Source organism: Lissotriton helveticus, chromosome 9 (assembly GCF_964261635.1).
Source record: "Lissotriton helveticus chromosome 9, aLisHel1.1, whole genome shotgun sequence".
In the NCBI taxonomy this organism is placed as follows: domain Eukaryota; kingdom Metazoa; phylum Chordata; class Amphibia; order Caudata; family Salamandridae; genus Lissotriton; species Lissotriton helveticus.
In genome coordinates this window covers 270513898-270537122 of record NC_136070.1, presented here as the reverse complement: position 1 = coordinate 270537122, position 23225 = coordinate 270513898, and the positions used below count along the sequence as shown (strand labels likewise).

The following is a 23225-nucleotide window of genomic DNA, read 5'->3' as shown; positions in this document are numbered from 1 at the left end:
GTAATGTTAGAAATTGTCTTTTATTTACTAATCGTTTCAGTAAAGAACTTGTAGAGCCTGAATGCCTTTCTGTTCTGGCTATTATGCGTAGGGGTTTCTCTTCAGTAATTGCTACTAATTGTTGATTCTCCAGTTCGGTTTGGAGAGACTACGATTCTTAAAGATGAGGTCGTGGATATTCTGTACGTTCCTTTCAGTGGCACAGCCCAGCCCTAACCAAAGCATGCGTCACAAAGAAGAACAGTGACGTAACTCGGGTAAATGATGCTGTCCCCTAGCAACGCTGTCAAAGACTGTTTCTAAGTGGAGAGATGAGGAAGAAGGAAACGCATCCGAGGTGAATGATTCATGATCCAGGAGGACATGAACACGTTATCATCATTAGAACGTGAAGAGCACCACGCGCTGGCTGTTTCTAAGATTGAGCGTGGCCTCGTCTCGGACGTGACCTGGGCTGAAAAGAAAAAGAAGAAATGTTGGAATCCAGACTTGGTTACTCTTGCAGAAAAAGACACTGGGCCTTGTTTGGAAGTGCTGGTAAACGGGGGGACAGTGCCCGACCGGCTGATCTGACAGGTCAGTGTGTAGCCGATTTCTTTGGGCTGCTTTATGGTCTTCTGGGTCAGTTTTTACCCTTGATTTCCCTTATATTAAAATAAACGTGTATGCTGCAAACACAAATACTTGAAGCCTTCCATGTCTTGCAAACCACCTATATGGCGTCTTTACGAGTATTTGCAAACCTGGGTCGCTTCTTCAGTTTTCGTAATCACTACTAGAGGCCGCTTTTGTTATAAAATTTTGGTGCGCGGGCCTATTCTCTGTCCCAGTCCGACCCTGCTCGTATAACATTAATGTCTGCAGCATTATGATCACCTCTTATTACTGTTTCATGCATTATTGCTTTGTATTGCTTTATCTCACATATTATAAAATTCCATCACACCACCCGTAAAATGATGGTTGTAACTAGACTTGGAGAAACACAACATGTGCCAGGAACTCTGTTGTGCTTCGTTTTTTGAACCCAGATTGCCGAATCGGGAGGTGAACACCTCTGCAATCTGAAATTATGGTTTATATTTTCGCCTCCCGATTTATCGTCAATAGCTAAATGAGAGGCTGGTAGCAGGGAACAGAACGTGTATTACTAGCAAAGCTGCAAAAGGTCAAAGTTAAAGGAATATCACTGAATGGAGACGTCGAGCAACTACTTTGCCCAGAGGCGGATGCCTCTAACTAGAAGGAATAGCAGAATAGATTAGTTATCTACATCCTCCCTAGTTAAAAAAACAAGCATTGGCATAGCCAATAGGTCTCGCTTGTGGGACATTATAAGTGTTTAGCCATGCAACAGTTGATGCTGCACCAAGGATATTGTTCTGCAGAATTAAATACTTATATGGTCCCAAAGGCAAGACCTATTGGCTATGCCAATGCTTGTTCTGTTTCTATTGCTACCTCCTCAGCCCAGTGGCTGTGGCAGGTGCTGTTTCTCACTATTCGTGCACAAGTCGCGTGCTTCCTGCTTGGGCTGTTTGCCTGCTCACAGTTGCCCACGCCCACTGGGGCTCACAAGGGGTTGGCTGTGCCTGTAATGGAGGTCTTCACATCTCAATGCTTTCATAGACGCGCCAGGCTGTTTCCTCGCTTAATAGGTACCTCAGTACTGAACTGATATGCAGTGGACAGTTTATAGGAGGCATACAAACATTAAAACAGGCTTGGGAGAGAAATAATAAAGTGCGCGGTGCAACTGGGGGCATGGGACTGGGAACAGAGACACTTGTTATCTCTTCATCCCCACCCATGCTTCATCAAAAAGTACTTTTTAGACTAGAGGGGTTTTGTCCTACGGTCCCGGGCTGGACAATCAATCATTGTAAAAAACAAACAAGTGCCTGGGCTCGAATTTCAAATGGACTGTTTATTATTTCGTAACAGCCATCGAGTTTTGTTTTTTTAAATTAGCAAAACATATGTATTAATTCATACAATTCATTATGATTTTTTTGCATTTATACATCAATTATACGTCAAAGGTTTTCACACACATAACGAGAAAACGACTGTTTCACAAAACAATATGACAAATTAGACATAAGTGGAAGCAAAATTAATCACTCAAATCAAATACAAATTAATGATGGAATCAATAATTCAGACAACGAATTAAAAATTGGTACACCAGAGTGTGATCTCAATGTAGTCCCGACTTATAACTTTAAAAATTGGTACACCAGAGTGTGATCTCAATGTAGTCCTGACTTATAACTTATCACATTGGGCTTATTGCTTTGCTTTTTTATAAAAGTCAGACTTGACAAGCCCTAGTGTGAGTGATGGAGTTCAATTCCAAAGCCAACCAAGGTATGATTTCCTTGGGACAGCCATGCAGCCGACGCGTTTCCAAACCCTTGTCTGAGTTGACCGGGTTCTTCCTCAGGGCTGAGCTGGGTACCTATGGGGCAAAATTGGGATTTTTTAACTTCTCCTTTTTTTTAAAGAATGCTTCATTAAAACTTCTAATGTTTAACAAGAGAGGGTACCTTGGTATGTAAAATTAATGCTCTCTGGAGTTTTCCTTGCGCTAGGCGTCTTTTTCTTTCTTTCAGTTGAAGTGCCTAGGCAAAAAGTGAGGAGAGGGCAACTCGTTTTTTTCATTTGCGTTTCTGACTACGGTCTGCATTTGGAGGCCAATACTACCCATACTGTTGTAAACGAGTGCCTGGACTTACTTGATGGTTATGCCGGCGCTCCCTGTTGGGTTTCTGTTGTTAATGTTCCTCTTTAAGTCACAGGTGCCTAATGGTGTTTAAAAGGAGCGAATAAAAATTTAGTCGACAATGGGCTTATGGCCTCGTGTCTTTGAAATGTTTGTTAATGGCATACATGCTTACTTTAGTTCGAGGTGAAGGGATCTCCCTCGATGCAGGTCCGCCGTTCTGTACGACTTTATAGTTGAAGAGCGCTGGCGCCTGTGAGATTAAGAGTAAGGGTCGTTGAAATTCAGAAAGTGTCTTTTAGCGGGACAGAAGTGGAGTTCAAGGCGGTAGGGTCATTTCTCACCTTATTACTCGTGGACGGGTCTATTGTTGATGCTCCCGTTCTGCCGCGTTACCGGCTTCCTGGTGGATGCGATCTCTCTGTTGTGGCCCGCCGTAGCCCGGAAGTAATCTATTAGTGCTCCGGGGTACTGGGGCTGGTGGGACTTGTAGTGTAAAATGTGTTGGGAGCATTTTTCATCCGTTTATGGGTGGCGGCTGGGTTGAATTCTTGTGGACCCAGTCGTTTTGGTAATGTTACAATGGCACTCCTAGTGGTTACGGTTAAGGTGGTGTGAACAGGGGACTCAGTGATTGATTCTCTGTAGTTCAGATATTTCATTCATCCCGTCTACCACACAGTTGAACTTTAAGATTAGATAAGCCTCCTTTTTCAAGAGCATGGCATCGATGTTTCCTCCACGGGGGGCGGTTTAATTACGGATAGTACTGTCCATTTAAAGTCTTTTTCAGTATGTTTGCATTCAACAAAGTGTTGAACCATGGGGGCGGTCAACACTTTATGCCTGATCCGAGATCGGTGTTGTGCCACTCGTTGATTGACTTTTTGGGTAGTCTTCCCAATATACAGTTTAGGGCATGGGCATATGATGGCATACACTACGTTACAGGTTTTGCAATTAGTGTGTTCTTTATGGGACCATTTCAAAGTGTTGAATTCGAAATTGACCCCTTCTATTGTACTAGCACAGGATACACAAGAGCCACACTTATGGTGGCCTTCAATAGGTTTGAGTTTGAGTTTCCACAACGTGCGTAGGTCTGATTTGGCCTGGCTGATTCCAATGTCCGCACGGACAACATGTTGTCCTATACTCTTGTTCTTTTTGAGTGCGAACAATGGTTTGGGCATTGGGACTTCTAGATTTGAAATCAAGTGCCAATTTTTCAAAATTATTCCTTTAAATTTGTTTGTGTATGGGCCAAAGGTTGTTACACATACCGGCCTCTCAAGGGGCTTTTTCTCCTTTTTCATTAGTAGTTCTTCTCGTGGTGTGTACCACGTACGTTTGGCAGAGTGTTTAAGCATCTTGCTTGGGTAGCCTCTCAATTTGAGCTGGTCACTTAGTATTTGTGAGTGTGCCAGAAAATCCTCTTTCCTCGAACAGTTTCTTCTGATTCGCAGCATTTGACTGTACGGGAGATTAGCTTTGAGGCTTTTGGGGTGATGACTCTTAAAGTGGAGGATTGTGTTTTTGTCCGTAATTTTGCGGTGAAGGGTGGTGGTTAATTTACCTTGTTGTGGGAAGACTACTACATCTAGAAAAGTAAGACTTGTTGTACTGTGTGTCATTGTGAACTTGATATCTGGGTGTCTGGTGTTAAGCCATTGGTGGAATTGTGCAAGCGTTGCTTCAGGACCATTCCATTGACACCAGATGTCATCAATGTATCGATGCCATGTTGTTATGTGTTGTCGGTATGGATTATTTCGGTAAACGAAGCGCTCCTCATACAGGGCCATGAAGAGGACCGCCACTATTCGTGCACAAGTCGCGTGCTTCCTGCTTGGGCTGTTTGCCTGCTCACAGTTGCCCACGCCCACTGGGGCTCACAAGGGTTTGGCTGTGCCTGTAATGGAGGTCTTCACATCTCAATGCTTTCATAGACGCGCCAGGCTGTTTCCTCGCTTAATAGGTACCTCAGTACTGAACTGATATGCAGTGGACAGTTTATAGGAGGCATACAAACATTAAAACAGGCTTGGGAGAGAAATAATAGAGTGCGCGGTGCAACTGGGGGCATGGGACTGGGAACAGAGACACTTGTTATCTCTTCATCCCCACCCATGCTTCATCAAAAAGTACAACGCTCGTTCCACGTGTGACACTCCCAGTTCTCGCATTTCCCATAAGCGTGTGAAGTGATGTTAGATGGCCCACCCTATGACCACACATTTATGTATTTTCCGCCAGTACCGAGGCTTGTGCCACTCGAAACGTGATTATGAATGGTTTCAAAAACAAAGCAACAATGTGATACATTGCGCGAATGTGTGGGCTGCACGTACATCACGAAGCAAACCAGAGCAAGAATATCAGACAATATAGATCTCCTGTTATTCATAGGTTTTAAAGAAAATTAGATTATTACCATGTTTTCCCGAGACCCCCGAGTCTCAGCGGTTACAGGACGTGCTCGTCTCTCGTTGGTTAAAAACAACTAGACACGCGGCAAATCATAGCTTGATACAGTGTAATGTTTATTTTGGTTTGTCAGACGGCAGTATCGGTTCCCTCATAATCATTCCAACACATGTGGAAATTAGGCGCTTACTTGGAGGTTGGCAAGGCAGATATTTTATTATTGGTGATAACTTTACAATGCAAGTGGTTTGCAATTAGCTGTATGAAGCTGCGAGAATGGCAGAAGACGAATACAGAAACAAAATAAAAATGAATCCAACATTATTTTGTTTCCTAAATGTGATATTTGCACTATCTCAAAATGCTTTGAAACTATTGTTTGCGAAGCATAAAGTGTAAACCATGTGATACTTGTAAATATCAAAAGGTTCCATTTCAATTCTCAGCTGAAAATGTCTAAAATAGTTTGATAAATGTAACAAACCTAACATTTCTGTTATCGGGTGCATTGAGGAAAACACATTTTGACCTGAACGATAAAACGTAAACAATACATTTCAGGAAGAAAGAAGAGGAGCGGGGAGATCAGGGTTAAGGGGGAGAGGTGTTTCGAAAGAGTGGGGGTTACTGTGGTGCAAGGGAAACGGAATTGAAAAGAGAGAGGGAGAAACGGAAGATGAGTGAAGTGGTGGGCATGCGCGCACGTGCTTGTGCCTGCCTATATCTAAATATGAAGAAGAAACAAGACGGAGGGAAGGCAGAGAAGGAGAGGGGGGAGGAGAAATGCGACACGGCGGGCAGGGGAGGGGCGTAGCGGGGAGAGCGGCATGAGGGTGTGAAGCAGCAGGGGCCTTTGAAGTGAAGCTTCACTTCAAAGGTGTGGGAGGAGTGCTGCTGGTGATTGACTGGCGATTTGATGATGTGCACGCGCATTTTAGGTCAATGCACTTGCGCATTGACCTAAAAGCGCACGGGCACAGCATCAAATCGCCAGTCAATCGCCAGTCTAGGTAAAGCTTATTTAAGCCCCTATATATCTCGCTCCCGCTCAATGCGCATGCGCTTTGAGATAGGTCGCTCTACCTAAAAAATATAGGCTTTGCGGTCGCCATTTTGTAAAATCCCGTTCTATGTGAAAGCAGGAAGCACGTATTTTCTTGCATTTTTAGATCCCTTCCTCAGGTTTATTGACTGCAACAACGAGCAGCTATTTTTTTTTTACTTTTTTCTTTTTTTTGCACAAGCCATTCTAGAAAAAAGCTAACACCTTAATGACTGTTAACTGATTAAAAATATCTCTGATGAAGAGTGGCAGAAGAGATCACATGGAATCACAACATATGCAACCCCTCTCTCCCTCTTTGTGTAGCGTGCCGCCTGCGTGATAAAGCTCTTCAACACCCGACAACTAGGTAGCAAGCACTCTATAAAAGATATAATATAATACAATTCTTAGGAAGCAGTGGTACAAAAGGTTGGGCTGCGGTGGGCAGTAAGCAGTAGCCACTAGAATTCTGAAAAAGATGCAGCATTGCTACAAGCATACATTGTGGAGGGGACAAAACATCTGCAGTCTTTCCAAGAACAAAGCGACGCGAGGGCAAGGTAGACTCACACATGACAAAGTGGTAAGGATGGATGAAGGATCAAGAGGGTGATTGCTACCTTTATAATGTTCTAGTGGTGGAAGCAGTAGGTGGCTGAGCAGCTCAAGACGGAGAAAGATAACGCGATAGAGAGAAGGACTGGTAATGGGAGCAAAGAAATGGCAGGCCTTTGAAATCAAGAACGACTTTAGAAGAATGGATTCCTTTATAGGAATATAGTTGGAAAGGTATTGCATGAAAAGGCAACACATTTTGACATGTGAAGCAGACAAAACAGGAACCAAAACGAAACTAATATAGCATTATAGGCAAAATTACTGATACCAAAAACGCTGTTACTGATTTTATGGAGATGAGACTGAAGCTACAAAGAAGTAACCTACTTCACTAAGTACAGCAGTCGAAAAAAGGCTATTTCTCAGGGTAAAGCACTGTTTACACATTACTTTATTTAATTGTGATGGAAGTTGCGGTTGATGATGACATTGTGCCAGTCGATGGATTACTCATGTTATGGGTGTCTCCTGCTTTAATTGAGAATACAGATTATACGAGGTCTCTGTCATACTTCCAGGTTGTTCTCTTGTAATAACATTTTCCAGGCTCGCATTATACATCACTGATTTGCTGTCGTTTGTGGCTTTGTTCCTACACACTATGTTGTCTCCCTTTTGTTGTTTTATAACTCTATTTTGCAAGACGTGTGCCGTGTCTTATAGTGTACTCTATTATAATGACATTTTACCAGACCTGCATTTATACGTCTCTGTTGTCTTATGTTCTTTGATCCTCCAGATGCTGATAGCACTCTCAGGATACTTGAGTGGTTACAACGGCTCCTTCCCATTCCAGAGGCCAGGCGATAATTATGGAACACATAACTATGTAGGAATGAGAGGGGTGAGTACATTATAGGACTTTCTGAAACAAACTGCTCGTCCGCGTAGAATGCCATGTAGCACTCAGGATTTGTAGCTCCTGTTTGAGAGTGGATAAGGCAGTGCGCTTTAGTATGCATTGCAGCACTTTAGACATTAAAGAGTGTACAGAGCAGCACAGGGAAGTACAGTGTAAGACTGAAGGGGCTACATGACAGCACTCTGAAGTGCAGAGTAAGAGTGATTGGGAGTTCAGGGACGCCTCTAATAGAGAGTAGATGACGCACTGGTTCTCTGGGGTTGTGTGGAGCAGGCACTCCTCGAGAGAAGCAGTGCCACACAGCACACTGATTTTGGAGGTGGGCAAGTGGACTTTGGGCCACATCTATCAAAATTCCCTTTTACATTTCCTAAATAGCGAATGTTAGATAATCGCTATTTAGGAAGTGCAAAATGGTATATAAGAGAATAGCGATTCCTATAGAGTTGCAATCGCAATTAGGGAATCACTAGTAGGAAATGCTACTCCATTTGCCCCTATGGGACTAATTGACCTTAGGTATGAATGGTTTTGCCTCAGGTCCAGCTGAAGCACCCCCCAAAAAATGTGCATATGTTAAGTATACACATGCCCATGATGTGTGCGCTACGTGGCACTTTGAAAAAATGATTTTTTTGTGCGTTTTCAAAAATTGCACATGTTACCATTGACTTGGGGTCGATGGTAATAGCATTCCCTAAATGCCCAGTTTGCATTTAGGAAATGCTTGGTGCATGTGCTTAGGTAATTGCAAATTGCGATTCCCTATTTTGAGTCGCAGTTTTAGGTATTCACATCTTGAAAGGCTATTTTCAAATTTACAAATGCAAAATAGGTCGATAGATGTGGCCCTTAGTCTATTGGAGAGCCTTGCTGTTTGTTTAACTTCAAACAGTCATATAGCTACACCAAATGCTGCTTGTTTAATTTTAGAGGTGTATCTAAGTAGGAGATAGCACTGTGAAGACTAAGGATCCCGGCTTCATCCTCATCTGAGAAGTGTCCTCAGAACTCAGCATTCCGTCCCTCCATCTCTATCCTGTTGGTATCTCCTTTATGATCGGAGCGTTTTAGTCTCTATAGCAGTGGGTTTTAACCTTTTGACTTCTGGGGACCTTTACTGGAACCTGTGGACCCCCACTGAATCATTATTGGAATACAGGGACCCCCGCCGAGTCATTACTAGAATCCCGGGAACCCAACCTAAGCACTGTCGATGATGTGAACCGCAAAACAATACACAGAAAAAAAACATTCATCAAACAAAAACACAGGATGACACATTTTATTTATTTCGCAAACACATCTAAATAAAGAAAAGAACATTTTTGTTTTATTAGAAGGATTGCACCTGTTCTAAATTTAGCTGAGGCCACTCATCGTCCAGACTGTATTCTGTTTGATGCACCTGCACTGCTCCTACAAATCAAACTGAGGATATTAATTAAATTTTTATACTCCAATTTCAAATTAATTTATAGTACGTTTTAAAATTTTCATCTGCACTTCTACCTTCTTTATTTATATACACTTAATCAGTTAATATTATTTCATTTTCGAAGTAGTCGCGGACCTCCTTGAGTAGGCTTCGTGGACCCTCAGTGGTTCCCTGACCACAGGTTAGGAACCCAGTCTCTAGCAAACGTAACTAATTAATTGCATCGCATCACACTGCAGAAAGACGGAGTCATATAGATCGCTAAAATGCTAGTGCTCCCTTTAGCGGTGTTAACTTGATTAGAAGAAAACCATAGATCTTGCAGTCCATGTTTTGAAACAGATTATATACATTATATACATATACAAAAGCGAAAAGTTCTAGTCTAGTGCTGCAAACTTTGATCATAGTCTTTAAAACATTTAATTGTATTTCCTACAGAAGATATGCAAGTAATCCATGAACTAGATGACTTATTTTGCCCTAAAATAACATTTATTGAAAACTGTAAATAAAGAGCAGTAGAGAAACACCCACTGATCAAAAGAGCGGTTGAGGATGGCATATGCACAGCTTGAGCTATCTATGATGGTCGCTTGATCTCTTTAATCTCTTGCTTTAGAAACAACCCCTCTTTGTTAAGACCCGGGACCGTTCATGGCAAAGACAGCATTCTTTGACGTTTCGGCCATCATGGACTGCTGTAGAGTAAATACGTTGTGGGAGCTTTTGCATCACCATACTCTTTCTACAGTACCAGAAGAACCGCAATTGAGTATTTTTCTGAAGTAAAACACACTATTGCTTTATCACAGTTTAGTGTAAAGTATATTTAAAATCAGTTAATAAATCTGACGGATAGTTAAAAACAGACCAGAAAAAATTTAAATATTCGTATCGTCATTAACTAATCAAAAGTAAAAAAAAATGCCTTTATGGTTATTTGTGGTGTTTCTGAGTGCTTGAGTCACTTCACCTTTTACCTCTAGGAACTATTACAAAAATGGGAAATTGCGAGCCATACTTACGAATAGTATGTGCTTGGAAGGCTACATTGTCTGATCTCGCACCTATAGCATTTTAGATTGTCGGACACTTAGCAGCTTGCCTAGGAAGTACAAATAATAAAATAAAAAGAAGTGTGGTGTCCACAGATCCATCGCGACATAAATGAAGGCATTCATCCAGTGGTTGTCTGTTCCGCAACGTACCTACCTTGACCTTCAAAGGGAAATGTCCCATGAAGAACCTGGGAGATTATTAGGATTCCTTTGAGAGGCAAAAATAAACTGTTCTTTGTGTAAAGTGATTTAGAATAAACACATGCTTCCATTTATTTATGTGAGAACAGTGTGGTTTCACAACTGTCTCCTTTGATATTTCCTATGTAAGCATTTTCTTTACATGTAAACAAGTCGCATGTAGTAGAACATACATGGCATCTAAAACCAAATTTGTTCCCAAAGAGTAAGGAATGTACCCTTATATTTCCCATGGTGCTGCTTTAACCCCTTCCACGCTGATGACGAGCTGGGCTCGTCATGAGGTAGCCTCCTGCTACGCTGATGACGAGCCCAGCTCGTCACGTAAAATGTGCTTTCGCAAAACTCCGCGTACGAGCGGAATTCCGCCCGCACGCATGCGGTTAATAATGGGCTTCTCAGAAGAAAAAGCTAGAGAAGTTCTTGTTCGTTGGATGCATTGATGCGATTTCGTATACCCCTTACGTTAGCTAATGTAGCTTGTTACTTGATCCTTTCTGTTGGAGATTGTAGGTTTGAGGTGAATATCGGCATACTTTTGTTTTTCATATTGCTGTCATTCAACTTTCTTCCTGTGTTTTCTTTCTTTCCTGCAGTTCTGTGCCTTTTTGGGGTCTTCGCTTGCCCCTTTTGCTTACCTTACAGTGCTTGAACTTTCTGGGTCTGTCCCTGCTGCGCTTCTCACTGCTGCCATCATAATTTTCGGTAAGTCTTTCATTCACTACATAATTATGTTTACAATGACACAGCTGTTCTGCACACTCTGGCATCTTAGTAGTTTCTGCCGTCCTGTCTTTGTGGACCTGTCATCCTGTCTTTGTGGACCTGTCCTGTCTTTGTGGCCCTGCCGACCTGTCTTTGTGGCCCTGCCAACCTGTCTTTGTGGTCCTGCCGGCCTGTCTTTGTGGTCCTGCCTGCCTGTCTTTGTGGTCCTGCCGGCCTGTCTTTGTGGTCCTGCCTGCCTGTCTTTGTGGTCCTGCCTGCCTGCCTGTCTTTGTGGTCCTGCCGGCCTGTCTTTGTGGTCCTGCCGGCCTGTCTTTGTGGTCCTGCCGGCCTGTCTTTGTGGTCGTGCCGGCCTGTCTTTGTGGTCGTGCCGGCCTGTCTTTGTGGTCGTGCCGGCCTGTCTTTGTGGTCGTGCCGGCCTGTCTTTGTGGTCGTGCCGACCTGTCTTTGTGGTCGTACCGACCTGTCTTTGTGGTCCTGCCGGCCTGTCTTTGTGGTCCTGCCGGCCTGTCTTTGTGGTCCTGCCGGCCATTCTTTGTGGTCCTGCCGGCCTTTCTTTGTGGTCCTGCCGCTTTGTCGTTGTGGTCCTGCCGCTTTGTCGTTGTGGTCCTGCTGCATTGTCTTGCCGGCTTGTCTTTGTGAACCTGCCCGCCTGGTAGGTCTCTAGTGATGGGCTTGCTGCTTTGTCTCTCTCCTGGGCCTGCCACCCTGTATCTCTGCTGTGCCTGCCACCCTGTCTCTCTGACCGGTCTGCCGCCCTGTCTCTCGGCCGGGCACGCTGCACTGTCTGTCCGTTAGCCTGCTGCCCCTTCTATTTATGCCTATCGCTTTATGTCACTCCGTTTATGAGTCCCTACCGTTGAGTATCTATGTGCCTGGAGCCAGGTGCTGCTCCTCCACTAAGGCAGAAGAGCATTGCCCCACTGCTTTTTGCAATGAAAAATGGTATGCTTTGAGTGAAAGCCTAGTCGGAAGTACATTAAAATACACTACTTAGTTGTTTTCCTTTTATTTATTTTATAGATTTTATCTTTTGTATAAAAAGTAATTCAAACAGGAGATGGATTTGTAGAGGATTGTTAGAAATGGGATCTCTAGTTGGCAGAGGTATGCAACCTGTCCAAGTAGGGACCAACAATCCTAGGCTGGGTAAGTGTAGTGCTCACTATAAATGTACCTGTTCTCACCCTCTGGTAGCTTGGCACAGAGCATTCCTAAAGAGGCAATGTGTGAAGAACAAAAACCCCCCAAAAACTTGTGGATGCTGGTGAGTCATTGGTTCCTTAAGGCGGTATAGGGCCATTAAAGCTTTGCCGCGCCGGGATGATGAGTTGCACAGAGGAGATGATGCGTCGGTTGCTTGTGCGAGACCTCTGTTCCTGAAGGCAACTTGGGGTCGATTCTCCGGCATCAATGTCTGAAGCGCACTGCGTCGGTTCTTTGGCATTGAACCCATGGGCATTGAGCCCTAGTGGAGGAGCCACCCCTGGTTCAGTGGTTGCCAGAAACCAATCACTCCCTGTTAAGGTTATGTTATGTTAACAAATGATTTAAAAAAAGGGCTATAAAAAGGATTGGTTTCTTGGCGCTAACAGACAGAAGAAGGAAGACTACTTGAGCAAGGAGTAGATGGAAATCTATTGAAATGCTTGAATGAAGAGCCATGTTTTTAATGCTTTCCTGAATGTAAGCAGGGACCGAATTTCCAAGGGAAGGGTGTTCGACAGACGGGGAGCCAGAGTGCCAAATCTGCAGCTTCCAGGTTAGGGGGCTTGTAGCAGATCTCAAGGCCAACATACCTTGTGGGGTTGCCCAGAATCAGTCTAGGCACCTCGCCTAGATAGTCCGTGTCCCTTATTTTGATTTTTACAAACTGAGTATTTGCCTTTTTTTTTCTATAAGTAAAACAGTTGTGAAATTGAACCCATATGTTTCTTTGTTGACTTGCAGATGCAGGCACAATGCTCTCTCTTATTCTCCTCTTTGTGTCAAATCACAGATGAAAGCCACAGCAAGGATACAATTAATTTCATAATCTTTTCTTGGCATCGGTTTTTCAAAATGTTCTCCTGTCGGAGTCAGCTTTGCTGTTTATAGAGCTATATTTGTCCTTTTTTTTTTTCTTTTTTTTGCTTAACGGGCCAATGCAACTTTTTATCTATTTTATGACAATAACTTCTCAATTTACCCATCACCTCCCCTACTATATCTTGCATTCTTCCAATACATTCTTTGCACGCACTCTAAACCTACAGACGGCATCCAATGTCCTGCAGAAGGAGCTATCTTCATTTATAGGTCGATTTGCTGCTCCTGCCAAAAATGCCAACTCCCTTGCACGCCTGTCCTTGTAACATTATATTGCCTGACAGAACCCGTTCACGGCAATAAAATAAGCATTGGGGAAGCCAATATGTCTCATCTACGAGACGAGAACTATTGGTTTTGTTAGTGCTTAAGCATGTTGAACAGTAAAACGGATGCTGTGCAGCATGGCTTTAAAAAAACATTGGAATAGCCAATAGGTCTTGTGCACGATAGCTATTGGCTTTGTCAATGTTTTAAGCTATGTTTCACAGCAACGTGACTGCTGTGCTATGTGGCTGAAAGAAAAAGGAAAGTCTTGTGATGCAGTCAGAGCTTTTTTTATTGCATGGCTGGGCAGGAGCGCCTGACCAAGGTTCCCCCTGGATGCAGGAACGCCTTCCATGGACCAGTGCCACCAGCGGTAGGCACAGAATACTTGCCCACACAAATCAGCAGAGTGGGGGGGCTATCAGTATTGGCAGGCGAGCCCCCACGAGTGAACAGGCAGAGGAGTGCCTGACCTTAAGATGGCGGCGCCCGTGCTGTACCTCGAGGCAAATTGCTTCAGTGCTTAGGGGACAGCGTGAGTGCCTGCAGGGGAGATTGCTCTGCGGTTCTACGGCAGCAGGGGTGCATGGCCTGCTAAGGAGGGAGGAAGGCGGCCACTGACGCTGGCGGGTCACTACTGACTGCAGGCTTGACAAGGGGCCCTGATTGAGCACGTGAAAGCGATCCAGAGTGAGGAGAATACGGGCGCTGGCCCATTGAGGGCCCACAATGACCCCCCTTGAAGCTGAGGAAAATAAAGGCGATTGCAGGTGCTGAGCGCAGGAGGCTACCTGCCTTGCTGGTGAGGGTTCGGTTCCTGAGCAGCTGAGCCTACCGAGCAGCGACAGTGGTTGGGATCAAGTGCGCAGCAAGGAGGCGTGGAACACGGATCCCATGGGTCACCAGGCATAGGAGACTTATTGTCGGAAGGAGGCTACGACGCTGCATGGGCTGGCTACTACACGAGAACCTCTTAAAGGGTGACTCTATTATGTTGACCGTTGACACAGAGGCCCAGTAACGCAGCGAGTGGGGAGGTGCAGAAAGGCTGGACATTCACTGAGCCACCCATGATGGGCAGGGTGACCAAGAAGAAGGGTTTTGAAGCCTTGCGACTACATGACCCGGGTCACGCCATGGAAGGCGAGGAATTGACGCCTGGGAATAGAGCTTCCATGCAGCCGCGGGACCCTTCCTTGGGTGACATCATGCAGGCCATCATGGCCTCGAGGGAGGCCTTGGAGAACCGGATGGACTCCATCGGTTCTGACCTCTCCCTCCTTAAAGATGACCACCGTAAACTCAGGGAACAAGTGGCGTCTCATGAGCTGACCATGAAAGACATTCCGGACACAGTTGATACCTTGCGAACGCAGCTCAATGAGGTGGTGCAGAGGGTCCGCGTGCTAGAAGTGTGAGCAGAGGACAGCGAAGGGCGCTCTAGGCGTAATGATGTCAGCATAGTGGGAATTCCGGAGCGGGAGGAAGGATCCGACGCCAAGCAGTTCCTGGAGTCATGGTTGAAAGCGGAGGTGGCGCCTGAGGGTCTCTCTCCCTTCTATGCGCTGGAGCGAGCGCATAGGGTTCCGACACGACCTCCAAAACCAGGGACCCAGCCGCGCCCGATGGTGGTGAGACTCTTACACTACCGGAACCGGGACCACATCCTCCAGAAAGCCAGGGAGTTGCAGAATCTGACAATTGGCAACAGTAAAATAATGATTTTCCCGGATTACACCAGGGACGTGCAGCGCCAAAGAGCTTCCTTTTTGGCGGTGAAGCGGAAATTGAGGGCGTTGCACCTTCCTTACGCAATGCTATTCCCGACTCGGTTGCGGGTCCCTGCTGATGGGAATACGCACTTTTTCCTTACGCCTCAAGCCACCTGGGATTGGCTGGAAGCCCGGGGTGAGACGGGTGAGCGTTCACCAGCTGCGACCTCGCCTCAACACCGTTCCCCTACCACAATGCCAAGGCAACGCCCAAGTTCCCCCGCAGATTGGCGACAAGAACGTGACAAGGCGGTATTGGCAGTGGCGGCCATCAGCCAGGGAGTTCTCAGCCCAACCAGCAACACGTCGGAGCATACAGGGAGTGGAGAACAGAGCCCCAGTTCCAGCAGCGTCCACGGGCTCGTGGAGACGGAATTGCCAGGCGTCACTCCACAAACAGCGGATGGGGTGTTTGGCTGACTGAACAGTTGCATGATCAGCCTGACGTTGTGAGGTATTGGGGTGGACTGCTGGGCCTTGAAATTTGGTGCCTGGTGGGAGGCTGGGCTGACGGAGAGCACAGTGGAATTGATGGGGGGACCGGGGTAGAGAAGTTTTCACACGGGAGTGGGGCGGGGACTGGGGGTACCTCTGGGATTCTTGAATCGGAGTTCCAGGCAGCCTGAACTGATTGGACTTTATATGTGTCTTTTCTTTGTTTGGATGGGGATGCCGCATTGGATGCCTGTCCTGGGGAGGAGGAGTTGGGGATGTTTGAATTGTTCTATTTGTGGGGTTGGGTTCAGGGGACCTGGGCGTGTCGGGGGGGCGGAGTGCTGGGATGGAACATCATGATCTAGAGCAATGTCAGCAATGGGACCCGCATTAGGTTACACATGTCTCACATGGAATGTAAGGGGGATGCATACTATGCATACGCGACACAAGATACACTCCTTCTTGACACGGAGAGGGATACAAATTGCCTTTCTCCAGGAGACCCACCTCACTGCAAAGGAAGGGAAGGCGCTCCAATGCCGCTGGAGGGGACAAGTCTACTACACTACATACTCGGCATATGCGAGGGGGGTCTTAATTTGGGTAAGAGCTGGGGTTCCCTTTCAGTGCGCCTCACCATTGATTGACCCAGAGGGCAGGTACGTGGTGCTCCAGGGGAAGCTGGATGGTCGAGATTTTACTCTGGGATGTTTATATGCGCCTAATGTTGACCAACCAGCCTTCTTCTCATCACTGTCCCACAAATTAGCATCAGGCTTCGTAGGGCCTCTACTATTTGGGGGCAATTTTAATTGTGTCACAGACATTGATTTAGACCGCTCACACCCACCCTTACCGAATGCACCAGCGGGTAAACTGGCAGTGGCGCGCTCTACCTGGAAGCAGACTTGGGGGCTGATTGACACTTGGAGGGTTCAGCACCAATTGGATAGGGCTTACTCCTTTTTCTCCGCCCTCCACGAATTACATGTTCGCCTGGATGCATTTCTATGCTCCCCTGAGGTACATGGGGAAATTAGCAATAGCGAATATCTCACTCGCACTATTTCTCACCATAACCCACTGATGGCCCAGTTGCAGTGGTCGCGGCCGCGCCCCAGAATCCCTACCTGGAGAATGCGCCCAGAAACACTTGAAGACCAAGTATTCCGAACCACTATAGCCACGGCCATTGAAGACTATTTTCAGCTTAATGCAGGGACTGCGGGATCGGTGCTAACTGAATGGGATGCCTATAAAACAGTGGTGTGAGGGAGTTGTATTTCGGTGGCGTCCGGGACCCGGAAGACGTTACTGAAAGACATCCAACGGGATGATGAGCGATTGCGTGCCCTGGAAATAGAGCGCACCGAACGACCGGATAAGCAAGATGAGTTATTGGCAGCTAGAGAAGCAGTTGCAGCAACTGTAGAGTGCCTACAGTGCTTTGACTACAAAGCCTATCTCACTCGGGCGCACTCAGAGCGGGATAAATCGGGGGCCCTTTTGGCCTGGCTGGCTAATCCAGCTCGGCGCGGCTCTGTTATACTTGAATTAAGGGACCAGGCAGGTGCGGCCCATTTTGACCAGCAAGGGATAAATGAGCTGTTTTTCGATTACTGTACGGAGCTTTACCGTAGTAGGGTGCTTCAATCAGAGGAAGAATGACAGAACTTTACGAGGGGTCTGGATTTGCCGGAATTGGGGGATGAGGATGCAAAACAGCTGGGAAAAAACATCGAGGTGAGGGAAGTGCGAGTAGCAATTAAAAGTATGGCACGGAAAAAAACGCTGGGATCCTACGTTTTTTCGGTGGAATTCTATCTCACTTATATCGATCTCCTTGCGCCTCGGCTGGTGTGGCTCTACAATGAGGCCAAAGGGTTGGGTGGGTTGCCGGAATCCACCAGGGAGGCGATCATTATCCCGTTATTGAAACCGGGCAAGCAACCCTGGGATAGAACGGCGTATCACCCTCTATCCATGCTAAACCTGGATTACAAAATTCTGAGCAAAATCAAAAATCTTGTCGACTCGGCTACTGCCCCACATGTCCACGCTGATCCATGCCGATCAGTCCCGGTTCATCCCTGCCCGCAGCACAGCGCTTAATATACGACGGCTCCTACATGTTCTGGAGGCTGATACTTATGAGGTGGGTACCGCAGCGGTGTTTGCTGTAGACATCGAAAAAGCTTTCGATAGTTTAGAATGGGATTACCTATTCCATATCATGAGTCGGATGGGGTTGGGGCCGGATTTTGTGAGCTGGACCACTTTATTGTACAAAGATGCCACGGCCTGGGTGCGAACGGGAGGAGTGGTCTCCGAGGTATGTAAAGTGGGAAGGGGTACACAACAGGGTTGTCCCCTTTCCCCGTTGTTGTTCGCTATGGCGGTGGAACCTCTTGCGGCACACGCTCGCTTGGGGCAAGCGTACCACTATTTGGACGTGTATGGGCAGGTCCACCATATCGCACTTTATGCGGATGACCTATTAATGTTTTTGGCAGATACGGGGGAAGCCCTGCGAGGAGCGAAATCTCTGCTGAGAGCCCTAAGTATGGTAGCAGGGTTGAAAGTCAACTGGACAAAGTCGTGCCTATTTCCGACACGCGGAGGTAGAGAATGTCCGCAGTCTGTAGAAGGGGTGTCCTGGGAAGAGAGACGTCTTCCCTACTTGGGTGATTTACCACGAACAGGGAGATATCCTGGACGGAAATGTGGGGAAGGCGATTAGGGGTGCCAAAGCTAACTTTGAGTTCCGGAGCACCCTCCCTTTATCTGTAGCGGGACGGGTGGCACTACTCAAAATGGTGACCCTGCCGCGCTTGCTCTACTTCTTTGGGACTCTCCCGATCTGGATCCCGGCAAGCTACTTTCGGAGGCTTCGGGGGCTGATCAGTTCCTTTCTGTGGGAACGCTCATGAGACCCCGAGCAGAGGGGGGACTAGCGGTCCTAGACTATGAGACGTACTACCTAGCTGCCCAACTTCAATGGCTCACACAATGGGTGGCAAGGGCCACTAGGGAAGAGGGAGAGGTGAGGGAACCAATGGGCCCCTTGCTGGTGCTGTCTCGTACAGTGCTGTGCCTCCCGCTCGGAAATATGCAGCTCACTCAGGAGTTTTCCACAGCGCGTAAATGTTGGCACAGATATCTACGACGAGGGGGTATAGCGATCCCTTGTGCGCTCGATATCCCATTAAAACTGTGCAGGGCACTGCCGCATGGAGGAAACTGGCAGAGACTGGAGGACTGGGAGCAACAGGGCTTAGCGACCATGGGAGACCTATACGAGGACGGCAATCTGCTGCCATTTGATGTCCTCAGGAACCGTTTTGACCTGCCCGGGGGGACTTCCTGGTTCATGCTGCGCTCACGACAGCGATTCGTAAACACTGGAAATTGGGCTTGACAGAACCGCCTACCTCTATGGGTTGCCAGTACGTCGTGGTTGCTGCGGGCACAATCAAGGCGGTCTCATGTTTGTATAGGCGCATGACGAAGCTCTAACACCAATGGTAACATTGAAGGCGAAGTGGGAAGCGGACATAGTAATGGATATACCAGATCCGGCATGGGATGGTATAGTGGAGAGAGCCTGGAAGAGTATGCGTAATGCGCGGTTCCAGCTGGTGCATTTTCACATCCTACATAGGGCATATCTGACACCAGCCCGTTTACATAAATACTTTCCAGCCCAGTCCGCGGCCTGTCCAAGATGTGCACAGGGGGATGCCGATTTTGAACACATGGTGTGGGCGTGACCGCCGCTCGATTCCTTTTGGCAAGGGGTGTCGGCACTGTTGAGGGATGTCACTGAAGAGGGACATACAACCCACTATGGTGCACTGCATCCACCATTGGTTTCCCCACACCTCAAAAAACAAAATCACTAGTAAATTTATTGATCTGGGATTCCTCTTAGCTAAAAGAACCATAACCTCTCAGTGGAAGGCGAACAAAGGCCCCAATGTAGATAAATGGAAGCAGGAATTTAGTAAGTGGGCCAGATGTTAGGGGAGGTTAGGCTACAAATGGCGCATAGAACAAGAAATGAACAGGTAATAGAGAGGGCAAGAGCCTGGGAGAGATTGGTTATGGAATTCACACTCCCCGCAGACGAGGATGGAGGGTTCCCTGCACATAGCCCTGGGACACACCCACCATAGAAGGTCAAGATGAAAGTAGGGGGGTGGTGAGTGTTGACGAGGGGGGAGGGGGGAAGGCGGGGAGGGACTATAGTTGGAATAGTACATAGGTGTTGGCGGAGGGGGGAGGGCTTCCTGGGGTTTTATTTCGACCATTTGCCATTGGTTGCACTGCCATTTTAATAGCCCAGAGCAAAAGAGGTATGTGTATGCAAATTTCACCGATGCCCATGGACATTAACTGTGTAATAGTCTGGGGGTAGGCTGATGCGCATGCTTCTTATATGATCCGAGTGAACTGTCTTACTGTGCTCTAATTGCAGTAAAAATTGTGTTTAAAAAAAAAGCAATAGAGCGTGTGCTGTCTCAGGCATGACTTAAACAATATTGTAGGTCCATAGGTCGGGTTTGCACTGCAAAATTATACATTTTAATTCCTTATTACTTTTTGTGAAATAACAGTATTCAAGTACCTTGATTACGCCAGCAACTCCACCTGTTTGCTGTTAACAGTGGTGTAACCGTGTTTCCCAAACTGTGGGTCGGACCCAGTGGTGGGTTATGAAAACTAGAGCAATAAATAAATATGCCTTTAAATTCTTTATTTATCTTTTCACATTTGCTGCACTTTAAAGGCAGGCCAAATGTCAGGCTATATCTTCTGACAAATTGCTGATTATGTTTTTTTAATATGGCGATTGGTGTTTATAAACTCCTATTACTTTCTAGTCAGAGAAAGAAAAATAAACTTAATTATGTGACAATCTTGCTGGGGTACAGAGAGTCTGAAAGGAAAGGTTGTAGGATGTGTGTTGTGTAACACACAACAAAATATAAATGTAAATGTAAATGTAAATGTGGGATTCTTGTAAAGCGCACTGTTACTCTACCCGAGTGTCCTGGCGCTGTAGACCGCTGGGGAACCCGTCCTGGTTTTCCCTGTGAGATGGTCCCTTTCTGGGTATCTCCAGGGTGAAACCAGGCATCCCCGGCGTCTGTGGGGGGCCGTTGTAGAGATGAGGCAAGCTTAATGCCCAGAGTTGCCAAGTGTGTTCCCAGGTTAGAGTAGGCATTGAGGCGAGAATTATCGAGTCCGTTGACCCTGGTCCCAGACCCTGCCGCGTCGGAAGTGACCTGTACGCATTCAGCAGTTAAGAAAGCAAAAATGAAGTACATATTTTTGTAATACTGAAATATGATGGAAGCAAAGATTTTAATTAGATAAAAACAAATCAATACACTTTACTTGGTGATGCATAAATCATAAATATTCACTGATACCCGATTTCTACACATTATCATTTATCAGTAAAACTGTATGTCTGTGCAGATTTAGAGGTCATTTCAAGGCACATGTACTGTCTGTAAATGACAGTGCATTGTCATACGATGCATTAGTTACAGCAAAAAAAGACACGCGCTGCATGTCCTTTAAAGCTAGGTGGGTCTTTCTAAAGATTGGGTCATGTTTCTAAAAAGTTTAGAAAGCCCTGGTCTGACACATAATGATAAGCCCGACTCTACAAGCAGCGAGGGGCCCCTCAGACTACCATATCTCATAGATATTCATAGTCTGGGGCTCAAACTGGGCCCCCGGTAAACATAGGTTGTTTTTCAAAGATTTTGGGGTTTGTAGACTGAACATTGTGGGAAGTTCTTTGCCTCTTTACATATTAAAGAAAACAACTTTTTGTTCAAACGAGCACTACATACTTGTGAAGAATGACCCTACTGCAACAAGATCGTCATATATTTTGACCGGTGTTGGACACCCTTCGGATGAAGCAAAATATAGCCTACTTCTATATTTATCCCAGTTGCATACTCCTTTCTACTCTTATTGTCTTGATATGTTGGAAGCTAGATTAACCTCACTAGCCCCAAGTTCTGGTTTTTTCCCCATTTCCATACTGACTGGTGACTACTACACACACATGATGTCAAACAAGGCTTTTTCCAAATATGAAATATTATTATGACGGCATTCTTCCCTGACATTCTTCTGAAGAGGTTCCTTTGAATGACCGATCTTCGGTCTTCTCTTCTTGTTCTTCTACTCACAAGTGAAAGTTGACTATCTCATGATATGCTGATAATCTTCCACATTTTCTCCAGCAGATTGCTTTCTAATATACATATCATAACTCTCTATAACAATGCTTCGTGAATAATCTAGATGTCTTTAATGTCTCCTTCCACATGCCCATCCCTGTGTTGTAACAAATCAGGATGACCTACTGTATTTGTGGTCAAAGATGCTTTTTTCTTCATTGCCCAAAGCATTATGCATCAATTCTTGCTTTCTGTCAACTGTAAAGGCTTGACATCCAATGCAAGATAATGTATAAGTTCCTTAGCAACTGGCACCATATAACCGAAGTCCCTGGTAGCTCTAGAAATAAAGATGGCGGTGTGATAGCATACATGTTTTCCCCTATGTTTTTTAAGTCCAGACACATCTAGTGTGTTGTAGAACTTCAGATTGATTTGAGCAGCCTCTTTGTTCAGTTTACCTGTATCTAATGTCTACTCAAGTGTAAAAAGGCTGTACAACTTGCAGTTCTGCTACCAACACCTTGTTGACAATGAGTATTCTCTCTGCCATTCGGCCAATGAAGATCCCTCAATCCATTGATTTCCCTCTCAGTTAGCCTAACTGCCAGTCCACTTCCTCCTCGTTGTTTTCTTGCACTCTTGGCTTTCACTTTTGATTGTGAAGCAGTTTTGCCATGTGTGTGCTTGTCTTAAAATCCCAAGGCACATTTGCCTCTTGCGCCTTCCAGTGACATAGCTAAGTTGCCTTCAATCTTTGACTCTCTCAATCTTTATTTCAACCCACCAGTGGCGACTCCTCCGCTAATGCTGAGGAGCGTCGTCCCACTACTTTGCAGCAGTGAAATAAAGGGAAAATGAAATAATAATAACTCAATGCTATTATCATTTTATTTTGACCTGCTGCAGCAGCTTTGCAGGGCGGGGTGGTGCTGCTCTGACCACAGGAGCAGGGGGAGTGGTGAGCACGCTTTGTAGGTGCGCATGAATGTTTGGCTGGCCGCCTTGGGCCGGCCAAACATTCATGTGCACTTTCCATGTGCTCCACCCAAGCTGCATTACAGCCTGGGTGCTGAACATGCCCAGGCTTCTATTCCCTGTCTGAACGCCAAACCACAGCTCTCAGACCAATACTTGCAGCGTTGTGATTGACTTAGTTGGCTTAGGGGAGCTTGGATGGGCCTCCAGTTCTGGCGGTGCTGAGAGACAAAGAGACACGGCGGTAAGGTATGTCCCCCCTCCCCCCCCTTCATTTAGACTCCCTTTTCCTCACCACCCTGTCCCCCATGCCACTCCTGATCTGTGCCGGCCGCAAATGCAACCCACTTCGAGGGGCATTAGTGTCACACTGCTT

The 23225-nt window shown here is 46.1% G+C and overlaps 1 protein-coding gene across 1 annotated transcript in view; it reads left to right on the top strand.

Annotated features, from left to right (window-relative positions):
- Positions 1-23225, top strand: part of POMT2 (protein O-mannosyltransferase 2) — a 425522-nt gene that overhangs the window by 69241 nt on the left and 333056 nt on the right. The window contains exons 3-4 of the mRNA XM_078659955.1: positions 7555-7659; positions 10974-11082. Coding sequence (XP_078516081.1) covers positions 7555-7659; positions 10974-11082 — 214 coding nt within the window. The remainder of the gene's footprint in view (positions 1-7554; positions 7660-10973; positions 11083-23225) is intronic.